General features: G+C 45.7%; 1 protein-coding gene across 6 annotated transcripts in view; it reads left to right on the top strand.

The window, feature by feature from the left end:
* Positions 1–24,300, top strand: part of LOC109873763 (signal-induced proliferation-associated protein 1) — a 44,011-nt gene that overhangs the window by 6,657 nt on the left and 13,054 nt on the right. For all 6 annotated transcript variants that reach the window (XR_004206141.1, XM_031809042.1, XM_031809045.1 and 3 more), the window contains exons 2-9: positions 16,104–17,974; positions 18,100–18,224; positions 18,409–18,597; positions 19,750–19,924; positions 20,570–20,673; positions 22,046–22,203; positions 22,881–23,490; positions 23,602–23,876. Coding sequence is in view for 5 of the 6 variants with exons in the window: in XM_031809042.1 (XP_031664902.1) it covers positions 16,867–17,974; positions 18,100–18,224; positions 18,409–18,597; positions 19,750–19,924; positions 20,570–20,673; positions 22,046–22,203; positions 22,881–23,490; positions 23,602–23,876 (2,744 nt within the window). In the remaining variant the exon portion in view is untranslated. The remainder of the gene's footprint in view (positions 1–16,103; positions 17,975–18,099; positions 18,225–18,408; positions 18,598–19,749; positions 19,925–20,569; positions 20,674–22,045; positions 22,204–22,880; positions 23,491–23,601; positions 23,877–24,300) is intronic.

Raw genomic sequence — 24,300 nt, 5'->3', positions numbered from 1 at the left:
CACCACTGCACTTTCTATACCAGGGTTGGCTGGCCTTCTCTAGTCAATCGTAGGCTCAGTCACTGGTATACTTTTATTTACAAAGCCATTTTGGGTTTACTACCTTTTTATTTGTGCATTTTTATTGTTCAGAAATGTGATGGGTACTCTCTTCATTCTCTGGACGTTATCCTGCTAACTGTTCCAAATGACCAAACTGAATTTGGTAAAAGGGCTTTTATGTACTCTGCACCATCTTCTTGGAACACCTTACAAACTACTTTTAAACTGGAAGAACTTGTCCCGATTGGTGTTTTTAAATCACTGATGAAGGATTTTGAGGCTGATTCCCTGACCTGTCAATGTTTTTAATTTGCTGTTTTATACTCTTGTGAATTCAATGGTTTTTACTAGATTACTTGTAGTTTTTCATGTTGTCTGTCTGTAATTTTTTTGTAATGACTTGGTGCAGCCTATCTTGGCCAGGGCTCTCTTGAAAAATAGATTTTAATCTCAATGAGCCTTTCCTGGTTAAATAAAGGTTAAATAAAGTTATATCATACATACACTGACTGAACAACACACACAAACACACACCTATTCTCGTTATTCCAATTCCCATTATAGGAGAAGTGCCCTCAGTGACACTCAGTGGTGCAGAAAGAAGATCTAATACACTCAATACACTCCCACGACATCACTACTTCCCCATCCTGAGCAGTCTGATCAAAAAGGCAGAAAACAAGAAAAAGAAAGACCTCCACACACAATATCACATTAATCGGCAGATACATACAACACAGTGAAAATCATTACTGCTCTAGGCATGTCGGAAAAGCACTTCATGTCCATTCTATTACAGTCAATAAGGGTGGAAAGAGTCACTGTGCAACTGGCTGCATTTTCATATTAAAGGCGTTGGCGGAAAAAGAGCATAACAAAAAAACTGAGTTGCTAATTAGAAGCGCTTAGCTGTAGCACTGGTAGATCGGTCCTGCCTGTGTGTGCCTGAGAGGCTCCTCTCAGACAGCTGCCGCACATAGGAAACACACAGACAGGATGTACCTCACAGACCAAGGTGGAGGGCCGCACAGCTGGGTCAGAATCAGAAACACTACTAACATTACTAACAGAGCTCAGAGAACCAGATATAGCTAGTTATCATTTATTTTAACTTTTTTTTTTAATTGAACCTTTATTTAACTAGGCAAGTCAGTTAAGAACAAATTCTTATTTACAATGATGGCCTACCCCAGCCAAACCCAGACGACGCTGGGCAAATTGTTCACCGCCCTATGGGACACCCAATCACGGCCAGTTGTGATACAGCCTGGAATCGAACCAGGGTCTGAGTGACGCCTCTAGCACTGAGATGCAGTGCCTTAGATTGCTGCACCACTCAGGAGCCCGTTACTCATTGTGTATTTATTATTACTTCTACTACATGTTTTACTTTCTATTATTTCTCTGTTTTCTTTCTCTCTGCATTGTTGGGAAGGGCCTGTAAGTAAGCATTTCACTGTTAGTCTACACCTGTTGTTTACGAAGCATGTGACCATTTTTTTTATTTGATTTGAGATCCCAGGGTACTAGCATATGCGTCTGTTCACTACATTATCATACCTTACAAAGCCACTTGCCATTGATTTCAACTAAATCAATGTGCTTGTGTTACAGTCTCCTTCTCACACTCCATTAAAGTGACACTCATGGCGAGGTGATACTCTGATGGTTGAACTACACTGAACAAAAATATAAACGCAACATGTGAAGCATTGGCCCCATGTTTCATAACTTTAAATAAAAGATCCCAGAAATGTTCCATACGCACAAAAAGCTTATTTCTCTAAAATGTTGTGCACAAATGTGTTTATATCCCGGTTAGTGAGCATTTCTCCTTTGCCAAGATAATCCATCCACCTGACAGGTTTAGCGTATCAAGAAGCTGGTTAAACATCATGATCATTACACAGGTGCACCTTCTGCTGGGGGCTAGCAACGGACAACAAACACAATTGAATTTTATCAATGACAATTTGAATGCACAGAGATACCATGACAAGATCCTGAGGCCCATTGTTGTGCCATTCATCCACCACCATCACCAAATGTTTCAGCATGATAATGCACGGCCAGTGTTGCAAGGATCTGTACACAATTCCTTTAAAGCTGAAAATATCCCAGTTCTTCCATGGCTTGCATACTCACCAGACATGTCACCCATTGAGCATGTGTGGGATGCACTGAATCGACATGTTCCAATTCCCGCCAATATCCAGCAACTTCGCATCAGCCTTTAAAGAGGAGTGGGACAACATTCCACAGCCCACAATCAACAGCCTGATCAACTCTATGCGAAAGAGATGAGTTACGCTGCATGAAGCAAATGGTGGTCACACCAGATACTGACTGGTTTTCTGATCCACACCCCTACCTTTTTTTTAAAGGTATCTGTGACCAACTTATCCATATCTGTATTCCCAGTCATGTGAAATCCATAGATTAGGGCCAATGAATTCATTTCAATTGACTGATTTCCTTATATGAACTGTAACTCAGTAAAATCTTTGAAATTGTTGCATGTTGCGTTTATATTTTTGTTCAGTGTTTAAAGCATGATGCAAGACTCACGCAAACACAGCCTACACACGGAAAGGAGCAAAATCAGCTTGTATCACCAGGCACAGTTAGCATATTGGCCTGTATCACCAGGCACAGTTAGAATATTGGCTTGTATCACCAGGCACAGTTAGCATATTGGCTTGTACCACCAGGCACAGTTAGCATATTGGCCTGTATCACCAGGCACAGTTAGCATATTGGCCTGTATCACCAGGCACAGTTAGAATATTGGCTTGTATCACCAGGCACAGTTAGCATATTGGCTTGTACCACCAGGCACAGTTAGCATATTGGCTTGTACCACCAGGCACAGTTAGCATATTGGCTTGTATCACCAGGCACAGAGGCTAGCGCTGGTAGAGACTAGAGACAGAGCAACAGGTGGTGTAGAGGCCAGCGCTGCTAGAGACTAGAGACAGAGCAGCACGTGGTGTAGAGGCTAGCGCTGGTAGAGACTAGAGACAGAGCAGCACGTGGTGTAGAGGCTAGCGCTGGTAGAGACTAGAGACAGAGCAACAGGCGGTGTAGAGGCCAGTGCTGCTAGAGATTAGAGGCAGAGCAACAGGCGGTGTAGAGGCCAGCGCTGCTAGAGATTAGAGGCAGAGCAACAGGCGGTGTAGAGGCCAGCGCTGCTAGAGACAGAGCAACAGGCGGTGTAGAGGCCAGCGCTGCTAGAGACTAGAGACAGAGCAACAGGCGGTGTAGAGGCCAGCGCTGCTAGAGACTAGAGGCAGAGCAACAGGCGGTGTAGAGGCCAGCGCTGCTAGAGACTAGAGACAGAGCAACAGGCGGTGTAGAGGCCAGCGCTGCTAGAGACTAGAGACAGAGCAACAGGAGGAAGGTGTCTGACTGCCTAGAATGTGGAAGACAGCAACTGTAACCACTGCCCTCTCAGTCATCAATGTCATGCAGAAAATGGTATGCAAGAGGACATATGCTGTTGCAGTTGGTGTTGTTTCAGACTTTTACAGCAAAGCATAAGTTAAATTAAACCAATGTCTTTAATAGTCACTGTGCATGGGGTGGCCAGATCTGAGATTCATGATGAAAGAATGTGTGGTAATACATAGAGCCTATCTGGGTGAGTGTGTGTGTGAGAGAGAGAGAGTGTGTGTGGGCGGTGCAGCCGTTTCAGGGGCACCAAGATTCATTTCGAAGCACAATAGCGGGGATAGTGAGGAAGTGAGGGAGGCCAGTGTCTCTTCCTCTCTGAGCAGACAGGGTAGGGGTACCATTTCGACTACTATAAATGCTAGTGTGGGCAGTGTTTCTGCCTCGGCCTCAGAGCCAGCTGCACGTATGGAAGAGGAACCACAGTGTGCAGTTCAGCTCCACATAATAGCAGCAGTGATGGAGTGAGGGTCAGTTCCTCTCTTGTTCCGGTCACACACACACACACACACACACACACACACACACACACACACACACACACACACACACACACACACACACACACACACACACACACACACACACACACACACACACACACACACACAGTCATGGGCTGAATCACACACAGTGCCGTTGCAGAGGGACAGCTGTTCTTCCTGCCACTGTGGGCAGTGTGCCAGATTCAGACAGACAGACACATTCACTCTGACTAACTCTTGCACGCATGCCATGTACTCCCATATAACCTCACAATATAGTTCTTTGAGCATGCACATTACCAATACCTTAGTCAAAATGTTCATAGGCTTTCTCACAGTGGTGATGGATGGACATAGTAATGTAAGATGGAGAGAAAGAGATGTATCATCCCTCTTTAAGCTGGCAGTATTCAGTAAAATAGGAAGTCAGGGTTAGATGCAGAAAACGCAGACGATGCCATAGAAAGAGCCTTTTCTAAGCCAACTTCCTCTTTCTGGCTGCATTTACTGAAATAGGAGGTAACACCAGATTTAAACATGCTCAGTTCATGACATATTATACATTTACAGTACCAGTCAAAAGTTTGGACACACCTACTAATTCCAGGGTTTTTCTTTATTTTTACTATTTTCTACATTCTAGAATAATAGTCAAGACATCAAAACTATGAAATAACACATGGAATCATGTAGTAACCAAAAAAAGTGTTAAACAAATATATTTTATATTTGAGATTATTCAAAGTAGCCAACCTTTGCACACTCTTGGCATTCTCTCAACCAGCTTCATGAGGAATGCTTCTCCAACAGTCTTGAAGGAGTTACCACATATGCTGAGCACTTGTTGGCTGCTTTTCCTTCACTCTGCGGTCCAACTCATCCCAAACCATCTCAATTGGGTTGAGGTTGGGTGATTGTGGAGGCCAGGTCATCTTATACAGCACATGATCACTATCCTTGGTCAAATAGCCCTTACACAGCTTGGAGGTGTGTTTTGGGTCATTGTCCTGTTGAAAAACAAATGATAGTCCCATTAAGCGCAAACCAGATGGGATGGCGTATCGCTGCAGAATGCTGTGGTAGCCATACTAGTTAAGTGTGCCTTGAATTCGAAATTAATCACAGACAGTGCCACCAGCAAAGAACCCCCACATCATCACACCTCCTCCTCCATGCTTCACAGTGGGAACCACACATGCAGAGATCATCCGTTCACCTACTTTACATTTCACAAAAAAACAGTCTAATGTCCATTTCTTGTGTTTCTTGGCCCAAGCAAGTCTCTTCTTCTTATTGGTGTCCTTTAGCAGTGGCTTACTTGCAACAATTCGACCATGAAGTGCCTGATTCAGACAGTCTCCTCTGAACAGTTGATGTTGAGATGCGTCTGTTACTTAAACTCTGTGAAGCATTTATTTGGGCTGCAATCTAAGGTGCAGCTAACTCTAATGATCTAATCTTCTGCAGCAGAGGTAACTCTGGGTCTTCCTTTCCTGTGGTGGTCCTCAGGAGAGCCAATTTCATCATAGCGCTTGATGGCTTTCGTGACTGCACTTGAAGAAACTTTCTAAGTTCTTGAAATTTTCCAGATTGACTGACCATGTCTTAAGGTAATGATGGACTGTCATTTCGCTTTGCTTATTTGAGCTGTTCTTGCCATAATATGGACTTGGTCTTTTACCAAATAGGGCTATTTTCTGTATACCACCCCTACCTTGTCACAACACAATTGATTGGCTCAAACGCATTAAGGAAATACATTCCACAAAATAACTTTTAACAAGGCACACCTGTTAATTGAAATGCATTTCAGGTGTCTTCCTCATGAAGCTGGTTGAGAGAATGCCAAGAGTGTGCAAAGCTGTCATCAAGGCAAAGGGTGGCTACCTTGAATAATCTAAGATAATCTCACTTTTTTGGTTACTACATGATTCCATATGTGTTATTTTATAGTTTTGATGTCTTCACTATTATTCTATAATGTAGACAATAGTAATAATAAAGAAAAACCCTGGAATGAGAAGGTGTGTCCAAACCTTTGACTGCTACTGTATATGTTTCAATAAGCATGTTAAAACACACAGTCTGTTTTTATCAATGATCAGAATAACTGAAAAATAGAAAAATACTTTGGTTTCTTTTTCATACACGAGTGAACACACAAACATGCACTTATGTACACAAACACACCAGCCCATTCTCTTATTTATGAATTATTAACCCTTATTTTATCAAGTAAATTGACTGAGAACATGTTCTCATTTACAGAAACAACCTGGGGAATAGTTACAGGGGAGAGGAGGGGGTTGAATGAGCCAATTGGAAGCTGGAGAGGATTAGGTGACCACGATGGTATGAGGGCCTCTTATGGAACACGACAAGAGGTGCCGAATTCTGCAGTTACCATATTACGTTTGGACCTGGCGAAATGTGGAAGCTATACCATCCACTAGGGGCAATGTGAGTGTCTATTACATTCGAGTAGTCTGGGGGCTTGCTAGAGTGTAGTGGATGAGGATGATGGATGCACAATTAAAGCTTCCTACAAGGTCTTTGCAGACGCTAGATCCGGAGTGTTGCAATGTTGTTTTTCATCACTGCTCTTTGTAATACATTCTGGCATTCAACATACTTTTTTACTACCTGATAATTGTGTCACGCCGTATCATTCCATCCGCAGCCTAGAGGGCAGTGTTGTTGCTTGGTTCCTAGATCTGATCTATAGGCTATAGAGTACCACAGTATAATACTCATAAAACCTAGCGGTCAAACAGGGACTTGGTTCCAATCATTTTTCCACCATACATTTTTCCCATATGGGATGTTAGTAAGACTTAAAAGAAGCGCTGTATTTTGTGTAGGCTTACCCTAGCGTGATGTTCTGATAATCGTGTAGCCTGTATTGTACAAATGCCATGATGATCTGGACGAGACTCCCGAATCTATCGAAATCGGCTAACAAAACATGGAATTGCTAGTTTGCTACGTGTGTCTTATTTGATCGAATATACGTTTTGTAGAGCTTAGGTTGTTACAAGTACACTGATAAGTAGGACACATGACATCCTGACAACTTTGAGAAAAAACACTTTATTTCAGAGTTGTGCCTGTTGTTCACACTTGTATCTGCCCTCTCATTGGCTAGAATGGACCCACCTGATCTTGCCTCCTCCCGACTGCCTTCTAGTCTGAGTAGAGGTCTCTTTAGCTAATATTCCACTTGCCACTCCTTGTCACTGCCAAAGAGTCTTTGGCACATGATATGGACTACAGGGAGTGGATCAACTAAAACTACTGGTACCCAGGCTAACTTTCATTGTTAAAGCAGCCACTTGAGTATCTGGTCAATATAATGGATCATTTGTGGTGCATTCTTGGTGGGGGACATGTTTACTGTTGCCTTGTTTCAGTCTAGCCTAAGCCTAAAGGTGGGCTAGACCTGCACACACCAATCGACAGTAGTGAGAGACACCCAGTTCACTATGTCCCCCACTGGAGGACACACAGGCAGACAGCAGGCAACACACTCTGTAAGGTGACATTAAATAGACTTAGCAAAATGACATTGGAAATGTGAAAGGTGCCCCAAAAAATGATCCAACTTCCTTTGTGCGTCCAATGTGACGCATATTTTAAAATCACCAGGGTAGGAAGGTAGCAGGGTGGGAAGTGATAAAAAAAGCATGTGTGATGGCAGGGAGGGTCATATCTGTACACTCCCACATGCTGCAGTGACTCAGCCTGGTGACCTGCCAGAAGCCAGCGAGACGAACTGCTCTCCCCGTTGCTATCATGCTATAACATGTCAATCACCACTCCTTAAATCAACATCTGATCTCTGAGACTTGATGATGTGATACTGTACTGAGCACAGGACGTTGGTGGCACCTTAATTGGGAAGGACAGGTTCGTGGTAATGGCTGGAGCGGAATAGGTGGAATGGTATCAAATAAATCAAACATGGTTTCCATGTGTTTGATGCCATTCCATTCGCTCCATTCCAGCCATTATTATGAGCTGTCCTCCCCTCAGCAGCCTCCACTGGTACTGAGTGAGCTGACCAAAGCTCTGGGAGGGGTGATGAGTTCATAAACGAACAAAAAGTCCTGAAGTTTTCCACCTTCCCCTCTGCCACTTTGACAGCGAACCTCTTTTCTGAGGCAATCTATTGAGTAAAGGAGCTATGTGACTTTGGAGACCAATAAACCAGACGGACGTCTGCTAACTATATGAAAAAAAAAAAACGGAGATAAAATGCAGGACAAAATGAGAGAGTGCGCCAGAACCAATCACTTAGCATTCTCTGGACCTGGCACAGGCCCTACTCAGCGGGCAGCAGAAGAAAGGAGGGGTGAAGTGGCATTAGGATTACTTTATTTCCTGAAACCAATTTTGTGCGCAATAATACACCCACGGGCTGTTTTTAGTCTTTTCAACCAGTTTTGTGTTTCTAATGACACGGTAGTCGTGCAGTGTCAGTCCAAATGTAACAGACAGAGCTGGGATCAATAACGGGCCCTGGGATTGGCTGCCGGGCATAGTGAGAATACGAGGTTAGTTGGCTAAACCTAAATCAATTATCCTTAATAGTCAATTTAGGCCCCATTGTACCGTAAGCACCAATCACTGTGATTTGGAGGACTGAGGTTGTGTAGCTGGTGGCAGTACTGTGATTCAGCATAAAAATACTAGTATTCAATGAGGAAAATTGTGGGAAACCCGATGTTGCTCTCAAGTCTAGTGATAGTATTTAAGAGGGAGAGAGAATCATTTCATTACACTTCTATACTTAATAAAATATACTCCTATTAAGCACAAGTACTTTGTTTTTCATCTAACATGTCTGCTTGGAATCCTTGTTAAAGTTTCACACTTCTCTGCAGTTCTAATGAGGGTTTTAGAAATCATGCCAGAAGTACAGAAATATATACTCTTAATGGCCTTTGGTTTGATCTATCACAGTAATCTGGCCTGTTCCCCATTTCAACAGATAATTTGAATGCCACATGTGTGTAGGTAACCATGAGCCAAAAACAGAAACAGGTCAGGGGAGTCGGATATTTTCAACGGCAGGTTACATAGTCATTGACGGCATAGCTGTTTTATAACACAGGAACCAGCTTGAATATTCAACAGACACCGTAACATACAGTAGAATAAATCAATGAGTCCATAAGGGATCTGTAAGCCTAGACAGCCACTGAAACCTGACATAGAGAACCAGTTTATCACGTGAGAGAGCGGATATGGCCGTGGGGTGGATACCTACCCTGGTCATTGATCACATTTAACGGCTGCCTGTGGTGAGCTTTTAAGCTGATTTTCACAGAGCTGGGCCTGAAGGAAATACATTTATACAGTACATTTAATGAATGTACCCTACTGTAGGCTACAGCAAATACAATTTATAATGATCTACAAATACTTTTGTTGTTGCTGTTTTCCCCCTCAAAATGATTTGCTGATAAGAAGGGGTTTAAAAATGCATCAGATTTAAGCTTGATGAAGGCATGTGAGATGGAGGTCAGGAGTTAAACAGAGATTTGTGGTTGGCAGGCTGAAGGCTGCCAGGTCTCTCTCTGGTAGTCCAGTTAGCCGTGATGGGAGGGGGAGAGCAGAGCAGGGATATGATGACGACACCCATCCTCTGACGGTTAAAAGGTCAGGATGCATGTGACATCACTTCCTGCTGCACAGGACGAAGCCTAGAAGGGAGTAGGGGTCAGAGATGGCACAAAAAGAAAAGTGTCCAGGAAACATGGCTTCCCTAAAGTGGGTGTACAGTCACCATGGCCACATCCGGACAGCACACACCAGCAGCCCTGTAGTCTTGTCCTGGGCTTTACATGTACACCAAACAGGATGGAGACCCCACTGCGCTGAGCACTCATGGCCTCCAAACCACTAAGGTCCCAGCAGAGCTGGTGAAAGATAGACAACACTAGAAAACATGAGCCCAACACAGACATACTGTAGTACCTGTAGAGGGGAAGTCTGCTGGAGTACCAAGGCAAAGTCCTGCTATAAAGACTGGATCAACACAGGTCACACAGAGAGCAAAGATACTCAGTATAGTGACTGAGATCTGAGATCATTAGCAGCCACTCACTGCTAGCAATGTTTTATCAGCGTAGTTAGACAGTGCATCAAACACCAATGTTGAGGCTTAATAATGTAGCGAGGCAGTGCGTTGCTGGTTGGGCTTCTGAGGCAGTGAGACTGCTCTGCTTTCTGGTTTCATGAGAGGATCTGTTGACTGTGGAGTGGGACCGCTGAACGGTCACGATAAACGCACCCAATCTTCAGAAAGTCCTGGAGAACACTCTAATCCCTTGGCTGCATGTCTTTGGTAATCCCTCTTTGCTTAATCCTTTGCTAGAGGAGGAAATACACTGCAGTTTGTAGGTTATTGTGATTTACTGTAATATGAACTGCATACAATGAAGTGGAGAATGCATATTGATCTATTAAACTCTCCGTCATATCATGATTTCACGTGAAAACATTAACCCATTTTCTACAAAGTTTCAAAACTAACATCCCGCCCTCTACCTTTTGTTTGAATGAAAGGCCAGCATGCAGATCTAAATAGATATTGAATTTGGTTAAAGGAAGGGACAGATGCGACAGAAATAGGTTCACATGACCTTTAGGGTGAGGAAACCTTTCACACTATAATGTTGATACATTCAACAAAGTCACTTCCGTGTTGGTTAGTAGTCTGTGAGGGATGGAGAAATTAACATTGCAGCTCTGCACAGAAGTGAGATGAGCAGGAACCTGTGGTCACCATGGTCCCCTGTTGCATAGTTTAAACTAGCGATCTCAAGCCCCTCTCTTGGGGTGGGCAGAACATCACATACAAATATAAGATCTTAATCGGATCATCCTGTTGCAGGAGAACTTCCCTGCAATGTAGGAAATGTTAAACTTGTGATATATTTCAGCTTGAAAAAGTCTTCTGAAGTTTGTGATTTCCACTTTGAAAATTCTGATTTGATTTTCCCTTAAGAAAAATGGATCAACCCCTACAAAAATGTCCATTAATTATAATCCACATAATAATTCAAATGTCCTGTTGCTGCAGGATTATTTTCTTGCTGTAGCGCACTGGCTCAAAGTAAGATCCTACATCTGTACAGCACTAGACTGGTTAGAGTTTCCCTTCATCAATCTGACTCATAACTTAAATATGTACAGTATGCCTCTAAGTCAATCCACAGAACATGGGAGTATAATGATTTGCCTGCAGGGCAGCCTCCTCTGCAGCCCTTTATGTGGTTGTAATGAACAAGGCAACAAAACCACTGGATTTCCAGTTTTAAGCTGGCAATCAATTTATAATGCATGAGACTGAAAAAAATGAGACTGGTTTGATCAAATATTTAGCATGTGTTATCGTGTTGTTAAAAGAGACGACCTACATTTATGGGTAATTGTTGTGGGTGCGTGCAGATTTTGAGATTGTTGATTGCTTGCTTACAATCTGCCATTGGTTCACTAAAAACACCAGGGAACTACAGTGCCTTGCGAAAGTATTCGGCCCCCTTGAACTTTGCGACCTTTTGCCACATTTCAGGCTTCAGACATAAAGATATAAAACTGTATTTTTTTGTGAAGAATCAAGTGGGACACAATCATGAAGTGGAACGACATTTATTGGATATTTCAAACTTTTTTAACAAATCAAAAACTGAAAAATTGGGCGTGCAAAATTATTCAGCCCCTTTACTTTCAGTGCAGCAAACTCTCTCCAGAAGTTCAGTGAGGATCTCTGAATGATCCAATGTTGACCTAAATGACTAATGATGATAAATACAATCCTCCTGTGTGTAATCAAGTCTCCGTATAAATGCACCTGCACTGTGATAGTCTCAGAGGTCCATTAAAAGCGCAGAGAGCATCATGAAGAACAAGGAACACACCAGGCAGGTCCGAGATACTGTTGTGAAGAAGTTTAAAGCCGGATTTGGATACAAAAAGATTTCCCAAGCTTTAAACATCCCAAGGAGCACTGTGCAAGCGATAATATTGAAATGGAAGGAGTATCAGACCACTGCAAATCTACCAAGACCTGGCCGTCCCTCTAAACTTTCAGCTCATACAAGGAGAAGACCGATCAGAGATGCAGCCAAGAGGCCCATGATCACTCTGGATGAACTGCAGTGATCTACAGCTGAGGTGGGAGACTCTGTCCATAGGACAACAATCAGTCGTATATTGCACAAATCTGGCCTTTATGGAAGAGTGGCAAGAAGAAAGCCATTTCTTAAACATATCCATAAAAAGTGTCGTTTAAAGTTTGCCACAAGCCACCTGGGAGACACACCAAACATGTGGAAGAAGGTGCTCTGGTCAGATGAAACCAAAATTGAACTTTTTGGCAACAATGCAAAATGTTGTGTTTGGCGTAAAAGCAACACAGCTCATCACCCTGACCACACCATCCCCACTGTCAAACATGGTGGTGGCAGCATCATGGTTTGGGCCTGCTTTTCTTCAGCAGGGACAGGGAAGATGGTTAAAATTGATGGGAAGATGGATGGAGCCAAATACAGGACCATTCTGGAAGAAAACCTGATGGAGTCTGCAAAAGACCTGAGACTGGGACGGAGATTTGTCTTCCAACAAGACAATGATCCAAAACATAAAGCAAAATCTACAATGGAATGGTTCAAAAATAAACATATCCAGGTGTTAGAATGGCCAAGTCAAAGTCCAGACCTGAATCCAATCGAGAATCTGTGGAAAGAACTGAAAACTGCTGTTCACAAATGCTCTCCATCCAACCTCACTGAGCTCGAGCTGTTTTGCAAGGAGGAATGGGAAAAAATGTTGAGTTGAGTTGAGTTTATTTTTATTTTTACAGGGACAGTGCACATTAATCAACATTTCAGTAAAAGTGCCGGTTTTAGCCAACCGGCTAATTTTCAACCGCAGTCCCTGGGCAGGTTATTAAAAACAATTACAATATAGACAATAGAAACATAGAACAAGCAAGACATAGCATACAGACAGAGCAACATAGGACAAGCAAGACGTAGCATACAGACAGAGCAGGATAAAACAAAAAGCAGCAAGTCAGTCTCTCGATGTGCAAAACTGATAGAGACATACCCCAAGCGACTTACAGCTGTAATCGCAGCAAAAGGTGGCGCTACAAAGTATTAACTTAAGGGGGCTGAATAATTTTGCACGCCTAATTTTTCAGTTTTGGATTTGTTAAAAAAGTTTGAAATATCCAATAAATGTCGTTCCACTTCATGATTGTGTCCCACTTGTTGTTGATTCTTCACAAAAAAATACAGTTTTATATCTTTATGTTTGAAGCCTGAAATGTGGCAAAAGGTCGCAATGTTCAAGGGGGCCGAATACTTTCGCTAGGCACTGTATCTCTATGAGGGGTGCAGGAGGGGGGGGGGGGGGGGGGGGGGTGCATGGCTATTCAGTGGATGTACCTGCTTGAACTATAGTCCACAAAAAATACTCTGAGTGTTCTCGATGAACACATACAGATCCCTTGGTCCTGTTTGGAACTACAGTAATGCTCACATTTCAGAAAATTCTATCCTGTTCTCAGACTGTACCAAACATTTGACTGACACAGCATGTCAGGAGACTATAGGCTGGGGGATTCATAATCCTTGGATGGAAACTAAGTGGCTGGGCTTGGTACCAGCAGGGAGATGGATGCTGCTGCTCTGTCCTTGAACAAGTCAAACCTGATTTGCTGCAGAAGAAATGGATATTATCCAGAAAATATATCAGAGTGAATTACTGTGGTTAAAGGCATCTAGTAGATAGTGCAATTCATAGATGGAGGCTTAATTTCAGTATGCATGTCCAAAATGTTATCATGTTTCACATGTCATCATGGTCTAGGTCTAGGCCTACAATACTGTATTTATACCACCGGTTACAGGTGTATTATTCCTTTTGTGGACATACAGGGAATTGTCATCTCCAATATTCAGTCAATAAACGGAATGGCTATTTACATTCACTTTTACAGAGGCACAGAGAGAGAGAAAGAGTCGAGATAAAAATAAAGAACGAGAGAGACTGAGACAGATATTACTTCCTCACTCACCAATCAGCTACACGTCTCTGCAGCATTCTGTGCTGTGTGGTGGCGCGCCGGGAAGCTGAGCTGAGCTGCATCACTGCACCTGCTCTCAAGACTGCATATCATCTGGAGACAGGAGTTGCATGATAAATAGCGAGACAGCAAAGCAACTTTGAGAACCCTAAACGTAACCCTTATCTTAACAATTTTAAATGTTAACTTCAATGGGTAGGGATGTACCAAGGATTCCAGACAGCAAAGACCGTAGAAGAATGCCTTATCTCATCTTCGTATTAACGCCAAACGGTTTTCCGATATCGTGTGATTGACGTCAATTTGGTCATAGACAAGGGAAAAGGGAAAGGGGATGTCAGGAACCGAAGCAATTCATTTGCAAACAACCTATTTTCGCCGGTGAGTAAATATAAACATAAAATAAAATCAATGGTCTGTAATGAAAACGAATAAGGATGTTTAAATTAGGCCTAACTAGATGATGAAATTACGCATATTTTAGCAATAGGCTGGCCTTGTCACCTAGGGAACTCTCACTTGTACTGTACAAGTATCAATCAATGTGTTTGTCGCGGGGTCTGGAAAAGTCTGGCCCAACCCAAATGATGACAGAAATAATGAATGAGTTGCCAAGATCTGGTATCAATGTAGCCTAGGCAGCCGATAGTATTGGCTAGATTTGCACAATCGTCTAGGAACGATGTGCATTCCCGGTAATACACTGGTGTCCCCCATCCACTATTCTGAAAAGCTGAAAAGGCATAATTTCCCGCCTTAACTAGCTATAATTACATTTACATGACATTTTAGTCATTTAGCAGACGCTCTTATGTGCCTTGCTCAAGGGCACATCGACAGATGTTTCACTGATTCGAATTGGTTCTGGGAGCAAGCTTTCAGTTACTGGCCCAACGGCTAGGCTATCCCCCTCCCTTGACTGAACGCGGTGTGCAACATCCTAAATTGTCCGAAAATGGTGGTGAAAAATTGTGTTTTATAAAGAGACACATATTGAGAGACACATAGTGCACATATTTTCCCCGTTTCTTTTGCGGCGGCTCGCCATTTGAAGATCTTGCCTTTGCAGCTTGAATGGAGGATGCTTTATTTACGAGCAGGTACATTTGACAGACAGAGAGAGAAGGGTGAGAGACAGACAGAGAGGCAGACAGAGAGAGAAGGGTGAGAGACAGACAGAGAGGCATAGAGAACAGACTGAGAGCATGAAAGGGAGAGAGAGAGAGACAGACAGACAGACAGACAGGACAGACAGACAGAGAGAGAGAGAGAGAGAGAGAGAGAGAGAGAGAGAGAGAGAGAGAGAGAGAGAGAGAGATCTTATTCTGTTGGCAGGCTGGCCAGCATTGTTAGGTTTATGACTATTCTATTCAGGGCGTCATGCACCGCAAGAATTTGAGGGGGCACAAAGTACGAGGATGGCTGGGGGGTGGTCCAGAGTAAATTCTGAAACAGCTTTTTCCTGCAACCTAGAGCCATAGTCATGATGCATAATTCTATGTAAAAAAACAACATCAACTTGTTTATTTTTCTGCATATTGAATCATACTTCTTGAGACGTCTAATATCCTGTTTATTATTATATATATTTTTAACTAAACATGCTTCTCTACATGTTCTGATTGTATTCTTAAATTGTCTTTGGACAGGAAGGCCCCCTCCTCCAGCCCACAGGGTTCTATTGATTGTCTGTAGGGTGGATGTGGTGGGCCATATGACTTGCTTGGAAGCTATTTTTGGAAAGGATTTTTTTTTTAATGCAAGTATTCAGAGGTGAAACGCTACTGAAAAATACAACACACGTCAGAGCTTCTGGTTTTCCTATTCACGTTTCTACACTTCATTGTTGAAAATAAATGCATGGTAATATTTTGGCCAAAGGGGCTAAAACACTGGTCTACGGTTTGCTTTGCAACCGTTGAATGAAATCTGAGGTATCAGGAAGCATAATAGCAGTGTCAAGCCAAGATGGGTGTCTGCAGTCAAACCATACTTAAAAATGACCGTTGCTTTGTCGCTGTGTACAGGTGTCCAGTGGAAGAGACCAAAGAGAAGCAAGCAGGTGCTGAGGGGTGGGAGCTGATGGATGACAGATCAGAGAGGCCAAAACACACGCAAATCCTCCCCAACCCAGAGGACAGAGAGCTGGACCAAACCACGACTGGACCACACCACAACTGGACCAAACCACGACTGGACCACACCACGACTGGACCACACCACAACTGGACCACACCACGACTGGACCCCACCACGACTGGACCACACCACAACTGGACCAAACCACGACTGGACCACACCACAACTGGACCCCACCACGACTGGACCACACCACGACTGGACCACACCACGACTGGACCACACCAGGACCCCACCACGACTGGACCACACCACGACTGGACCACACCACAACTGGACCTCACCACGACTGGACCACACCACGACTGGACCCCACCACAACTGGACCCCACCACGACTGGACCACACCACAACTGGACCACACCACGACTGGACCACACCACGACTGGACCACACCACGACTGGACCACACCACGACTGAGGCACACCAGAATAGTAGTCACCTGCAAAGCCAAAGCTGGAGGACGTCCTAAAGGAACTTGGAATGGGTGTACGTTTTCCAGACCTAAAACATATTATTGTATCTGATACAGTCATCTAATAGTCCTTTGCATTTTGTTATTGAATGTGGATGAAGACCACGTGTAGCCCTCTTACTCATCAGGCTTGACACAGTGAGGAGAGATAGTTGGAGTCGGAGTCTGAGGAACCATGCAGTCTGACGACCTCTTTCTACGCAAGTTTTGCCGGCAGAGGCCACGACCCCCACTGACAACGGTCAACTTTGACTCTAAGCGGGAGGGTGGGGTAAGGGCGCGGGTGGTGGCAGGGGAGTGGCCCCCGAGGAGGGATGGAACAGATGGGGAGAGTCTTACTACTCCGAGCTGTGTGGGTCTGAACCTGAGGTCAGTGGGCCGAGGACACATCATGCAGAGAAGCAACAGTGACGTGACGCTGGGAGACCTGGACTCCTCTGGTAAGGCGGGAGGGAAGGCAACACGGGCGGTGGGGGAGAAGGCAGGTGCCGGGGCCCAGGAGGACTCAGGGGTGGTGCTGCACAGGGAGTATGGCAGCCTCTCCTCACTGGAGAGACAGATAGGTCTGTCAGGAACCCAGGAGCCGAGTGCAGAGGACCAAGGCGTTCTGAGCCCCAACGCCCTCCGCTTCAAAGACCCCTTTCTGCTGCTGGGCCTGCAGGGAACCCCCCCAGAGCCTGACGGCTTCTTCAGGGCTCTGTCCACCCCCGCAGGAGACACCCCAAAACCAGCCAAGCCCCCAAAGCCTGAGGGGCTGAGCAAGAAGGCCAAGCCCTCCCCTCCACAGATCCCCCAACCAGGTCCTTATGACAACCTGGGTGGAGGAGCCTGGGTCAGGAATGTTGCCCACTATGATGTCCAGAGCATTTTGTTTGACCTCACAGAGGCGGCCAGCAACCGAGACAGCATCGGCCGCAAAAAGAACATCACCTCAGGGGCATCGGCTGCCTCGACGATGCGTCCCCTCACCCAGGCCACGCCCTCGCAGAGCGGGGGCGGTGTTGGGGGGGCTGTGGAGGACCCCTCCCTGGACGAAGGAGATGGCATCGACAACGAGCTGCTGCTCAGCTGCCCCCACTTCCGTAATGAGATGGGGGGTGAGGAGCGGGCGGGCCTGGGGCATACGCAGGGTCTGTGGCTAAGCCTGAGGAACCCCAACGATGCGGTCTCAGTACTGGAGGAACCCAGAGAGAGCCACGTCCAACAGCAGGGCAAGAGCAACTACTTCATAGAACACGCAGACCTGGGAGCCCACTACTACCGCAAATACTTCTACATGAAAGGTGAGTGCTGTGTAGGTGTGTGTGAGAGAGGTTGTTTGCTTTTCTTGAATTAATAGTGTTAGTCAACAACAGTGTTATAAGGAAACCTGTTGTAGATGTGTAAAAACACTCTTTTCACTCCTCAGATCATCAGAACTTCTTTGGCATGGATGACCGCCTTGGTCCAGTGGCCATCAGCTTCCGTAGAGAGGAGAAGGAGGGGTCTAGTGGAGCTCAGTATAACTACAGGATAATCTTCAGAACCACTGAGGTCAGTCTACACCGCAGACTCGTGGTCAAAAAGAGTAGACAGTATTGACAGACTTACAGGTCCTTTTATGACAAACATACTGGCATTCACTCATACACAAACCCAGACTGACACATTATGGCATTACGAAGTCACTCATCCATTTCAGTCACTCACACCCCTCTTGCCTTTCTCTTCCTCCCAGCTGAAGACTCTGCGAGGCTCCATCCTGGAGGAGTCCGTGCCCTCAGCGGCCCGCCATACCACCCCCCGAGGCCTGTCTCCCAAGAGGCTCCTGGAGTTCATCATCCCAGAGCTCAACCTCCACTGCCTGCGCCTGGCCTCCACCTCACCCAAGGTCCGAGACACCCTGCTCAAGCTGGACGAACAAGGGGTGAGTAGGTCCCACCCATGGTGCTGCTGCTTACACCGCCATACTGCCAGTGGCATAGAAATGGAATATATAGATAGATTATTAGAATGAATAGAAATTGGCCTCCTGAGTGGCTCAGCGGTCTAAGGCACTGCATCGCTAGATGCGTTACAACAGACCCGGGTTCATTTCCCGGGCTGTGCCACAACCGTCCATTGCCGGGAGTCACATAGGATGGCGCACAATTGGCCCAGTATCGTCCGGTTTAGGAGAGGATTTGGCCGGTGAGGCTTTACTTGGCTCATCGCACTCTAGTGACTCTTATGCCCTGCAGGCTGACTCCGGTTGCCAATTGAACAGTGTTTCCTCCGACACATTGGTGCGGCTGGCTTCCGGGTTAAGCTGGAGGGTGTAAGTCTGTAAGTCTGCTGGCATGTTTCGGAGGACGTGACTCCACCTTCGCCTCTCCCGAGCCAAAATTGGGAAAGGTGGATACCTAGTCAGTTGTACAACTGAATGCATTCAACTGAAATGTGTCCTCTGCATTTAACCCAACCCCTCTGAAACAGAGTGGTGCAGGGGGTTGACTGCAGGTAGCCTAGTGGTTAGCGTGTTGGGCCAGTAACCGAAAGGTTGCTGGATCAAATCTGTTTTTCCTGCCCCTGAGCAAAGACAGTTAACCAACGCTCCAACCACTAGGCTATTGGGGAGAAAAAGTGGGTAAAAATAATAATAAGTTGTGTATATATATATATATATATATATTTAATAGAAATGGATAAGGACATTGTAATTTCAATTCATGGTCTATTATTTGTCATTCAGAGATTCATCCTAAACATACTGGATGAATTGTTCATGGTTAGTAACACTAACTGTGCTGGGTTGACCACTCAGTGTTCTGGCACTCTGCATGGCCTGGCCCAAAAATGGTCAGTTCCATCAGGATCAGTGGAGGCTGCTGAGGGGAGGACAGCTCATAATAATGGCTAGAATGGAGTCAACCACATGGTTTCCATGTGTTTGATGCCATTTACTCCATTCCAGACATTATTATGTGCTGTCCTCCCCTCAGCAGCCTCCACTGCTCAGGATACTCTGTTAGATGTAAACTTCCTACGGTTTGATGAACAGGTAAGATTTAATTAATCCCCCCCCCCCCCCCCCCTCCAGCTGAACTTCCAGAGGAAGGTGGGGGTGATGTACTGCCGTGCAGGCCAGAGCTCTGAGGAGGACATGTATAACAACGAGAGCTCGGGGCCGGCCTTCGAGGAGTTCCTGGATCTGCTGGGGGAGCGGGTGAATCTGAAAGGCTGGGAGAAGTACCGAGCTCAGTTGGACACCAAGAGTGAGCACTGCACATACAGATCTGCTCTCTTAATTTGATCACTGGTGTTGCAGGGAATTTTCCAGCATAGCAGGATGCACACTTGTAGTGTATTCAAGGTTTAACAAGGCTTCTAACGTTTGTAATTTTGTAATTTCGAATTTATAAATGTTGGACTTGATTAGCCCTAGCAACAAAATTTACCAACCCCCAAAATATTTTTCCATTAATTATAATCCACATAATAATTCACATTTCCTGTTTCTGCAGGATTAATTTTCCTGCTGTGAGAAACTGGACAAATTAAGATAGTACACTTGTACAGTCATTAACACACTATCAATACATTATCTATAGGCTGGATATAGCTCACCCTGTCTGGAGACACACACTATCTAGGGGGCATTATTTGCCAGGGAACGCATAAGATTAACACTGTCTAACACTGTGTAATCGTAGCAGTATTGGGGGAGGTCGTATAGTCTCTGTGTTTGTCCTCCATCTTAATGCTGTCCATCACTGTGTAATCTCAGCACCCTAGAGTCAGACCACAGTGTACTGACAGTTTAGTCTGTGTTTAACTATCTGGAGACTGTCTCTCACTCTGTTAACTACTAGGCTGAGAGCGACGTGTGTAAACCTTTCTCTGTGTGTGTGTGTGTACAGCGGACTCCACAGGGACCCAGTCCCTCTACACACACTACCAGGACTATGAGGTGATGTTCCATGTGTCCACCATGCTGCCCTACACGGCCAACAACACACAACAGGTAACAATACACACTGCTTTACAGGACACCAAGGAAACCCAGTCAACTAAGGGACTCGCGAGTGGCGCAGTGGTCTAAGGCACTGCATCTCAGTGCTAGAGGTGTCACTACAGACCCTGGTTCGATTCCAGGCTGTCTCACAACCGGCCGTGATTGGGAGTCCCATAGGCCGGCGCACAATTGGCCCAGGGTCGTTAGGGTTTGGCCGGGGTAGACCGTCTAAATAAAAATGTGTTCTTAACTGACTTGCCTAGTTAAATAAATAAATGATCAGCTATAGCAATGATGGTGTAATAACATAGTATTTAGAAGGTACTTTTGAAATCTGAAGGCTCGCGCACATCACACCGACCAGATGTGGATCTAGTGTTCGTTTGCTAATCGTTCAGCGCGCTGTGTTTTAGGGACCACCCGCTGTAGACGTCTGACTGACAATGTTTTTCACGAGATTCTACAAATGACTTTCAGAGATACTAAGTACTCTTAGCCAGCAAATGCAATTGGTGTGTTTGAGCCTTAATGCGATCAGAAGCAGAGGTCCTGATCTTTTATTCAAGCACTGTCTTTTTATGTTGAAGAGAATAATCAACTTTCACAAGCAGCATTCCTGTAGTAAATCACAATTAAAAAAATAATCTTCTTGATTCTGTGTTTATGTCATGGTTATTCTTTGGTGGTAAAAGCTACACATTTCCCCATAGTAATATATTGAAATGAAGGCTTTCACGCTTGAGTAATGTCGCACAGCAAGCATGACAGACAAATTCTTTGTTCTTCTGCGTTTCTATGTCCAACACCCACTCTAAAAGCATGCTGTGTCTGCCTATAGCTACTGATATACTGCCTCTCTGTATATTTGGCTGGCAGTCAGGCTGGGGAGCCTCTCACATGTCAGCTCTTCTGGTGGAGTGATTTGGAAACATGACACCATGCAAATAACTAACACCAAATAACTAACTGCACATGATCATTAGTGGATCAAATAACCAAAACAAAACAGCTTCCCCACTCTCTTGACTACCTCGCTAACCCTATCTCTCTCTCTCTCTCTCTCTCTCTCTCTCTCTCTCTCTCTGTGTCTCTCTCTCCCTCTCTCTCTGTCTCTCTGTCTCTCTCTCTCTCTCTCTCTCTCTCTCTCTCTCTGTGTCTCTCTCTCCCTCTCTCTCTGTCTCTCTGTCTCTCTCTCTCTCTCTCTCTCTCTCTCTCTGTCTCTCTCTCTGTGTCTCTCTCTCTCTCTCTGTGTCTCTCTATCTCTCTCTCTCTCTCTCTCTCTCTGTGTCTCTCTCTCTCTGTGTCTCTCTCTGTGTCTCTCTCTCTCTCTCTCTCTCTTTCCCTCTCCCTGCTACCCCCCCCCCCTCTCTCTGTTTGGTAGTTGCTGAGAAAGAGGCACATTGGGAATGACATAGTAACCATAGTGTTCCAGGAGCCAGGGGCTCTGCCCTTCACTCCTAAGGCCATCCGCTCCCATTTCCAACATGTCTTCATCATCGTCCAGGTGGAACAGTCCTGCTCTGACCACACCTACTACAGGTGAGAAAAGAACCTTCTCTCCTGCTCTACCACTGTACCTGGCTGCTCCACAACTGCCCCAGTTGGTTTATTTTCTTTCAGCATTATCAATCAGAGATTACAGGTGTAAGAACTGTGTAACAACATGTTGGGAATCAAAACTAGGACTGTTTAGCAAGACTATGATTATGAGGCTGGATTAATTTTTCTATGAGGTTTATACCCTAACACACTCTCTCTCCTTCCCCCTCTGCTGTTGTTGTTGACTATCCTTTTCCACCTCCATTCTCTCTCCCCCCGCTCTCTCTCCTTCCCCCTCTGCTGTTGTTGTTGACTATCCTTTTCCACCTCCATTCTCCCCCCCCCTCTCTCCTTCTCCCTCTGCTGTTGTTGTTGACTATCCTTTTCCACCTCCATTCTCTCTCCCCCCCTCTCTCTCCTTCCCCCTCTGCTGTTGTTGTTGACTATCCTTTTCCACCTCCATTCTCCCGCCCCCTCTCTCCTTCTCCCTCTGCTGTTGTTGTTGACTATCCTTTTCCACCTCCATTCTCTCTCCCCCCCTCTCTCTCCTTCCCCCTCTGCTGTTGTTGTTGACTATCCTTTTCCACCTCCATCCCCCCCCCTCTCTCCTTCTCCCTCTGCTGTTGTTGTTGACTATCCTTTTCCACCTCCTCTCTCTCTCCCTCCCTCCATCTCAGGGTGGCGGTGACACGCTCCAAAGACATCCCGTTATTTGGGCCTCTGTTCCCTAAGGGTGCTCGATTCCCCCGTTCCCCTGCCTTCAGAGACTTCCTGCTGGCCAAGGCGGTGAACGCTGAGAACGCTGCCGAGAAGGCGGAGAAGTTCCGCTCCATGGCCACGCGGACACGGCAGGAGTACCTGAAGGACCTGGCAGAGAACTACGTGACCACCACGCCAATCGACTCCTCCACCAAGTTCCCCCTGCTGTCCCTGGGGAGCAAACGCAAAGACAAACTGAAAGGGGCCAAGGGGGCAGAGCTGCACAGTGCTGGGGCATTGGTCTGGGCTGTGATGGCCACCAGTGGGAATGAGGGGGAGACAGGAGGACACAAGCTGCCCTGTCTACTGGGGGTCTCAGCTGAATCAGTGGTGCTGATCGAGAGATACACACGGAGGGTGGTGTTCAACTGCTGCTGCCGCGATGTGATTGGCTGGAAGGCGGTGATAGACAGCAGGACCATAGGCGGGCCTTGCCTGGATATCTTCTATGAGAGGGGGGAGGCTGTGTCAATCAGTGTGATGGACAGCCAGGCGGAGGAGATACGGGAGATGGTGCAGAGACTGGAGGTGGGAAGTCTATCAAACACCGCTGCTCATATACTATTAAGTTAGTGAATCATTGTTTCTGTTCTGATGATACATTACTGGATACTCACTGTGTCCTGTTTCTGTGTCCAGTTGGTGACGCGGGGGTGCGAGGCACGGGAGGTGACCCCCCTGCGTGACGGGGTCGGCCAGCCAGGCTTCCTGATGAGCGAGGAGGGCTTTGTGACGGATCTGCAGCGGTTCGGCTATGCGGAGAGCGGGGGTCTGCAGCTGGGGGCACGGGTGGTGCGTCTGTGTGGCCACGCCCTGGTGCACCTAGGACCAGAGGAAAGAACCAGACTGCTCCGCACCGCCCACAAAATCCACATCACCGTCATCCCTCCAGATGAGAACGGCAAGCCCCGCAGGTCAGAGAGGGGGGTGAAGGGGGGTCAGGGGTAGTGAAAGATGGATGGGGATACATGACAGTGGGGAGGGGAGGGTAACATGGCGAGAATTAAGGGGTGAGAAGGCTGGGGGAGAGGCAGATATGGAGAGAAGGATGGGGGTCAGGGTTCAAGGAAGTTTGGTAGGTGAAGACTAATGTTGATAATGAGTTAAAGGACAAGGGAGGTAGTGAGGGAGGGAGGGGAACAGATGAATTCAGGAGGTCAGAGACACACCATTCCAGGGTCACAGCTCACTCTGTTGTTTATGGTGTGTTGTAGTCAGTGTCCCACCAGCTGGTTAACCACCAATCAATGTCTCTAATGGCCTCTAATGATAGTGACCCAGGTAGTGGCAGTTAGCAAAGACCTCTACATTCTTCTAATGTCAGCCAGATGGACAGTG

Source organism: Oncorhynchus kisutch, linkage group LG29, assembly GCF_002021735.2.
Source record: "Oncorhynchus kisutch isolate 150728-3 linkage group LG29, Okis_V2, whole genome shotgun sequence".
In the NCBI taxonomy this organism is placed as follows: domain Eukaryota; kingdom Metazoa; phylum Chordata; class Actinopteri; order Salmoniformes; family Salmonidae; genus Oncorhynchus; species Oncorhynchus kisutch.
Note: the sequence above shows the minus strand (reverse complement) of the source record. Positions and strands in the feature narration are given on the sequence as shown.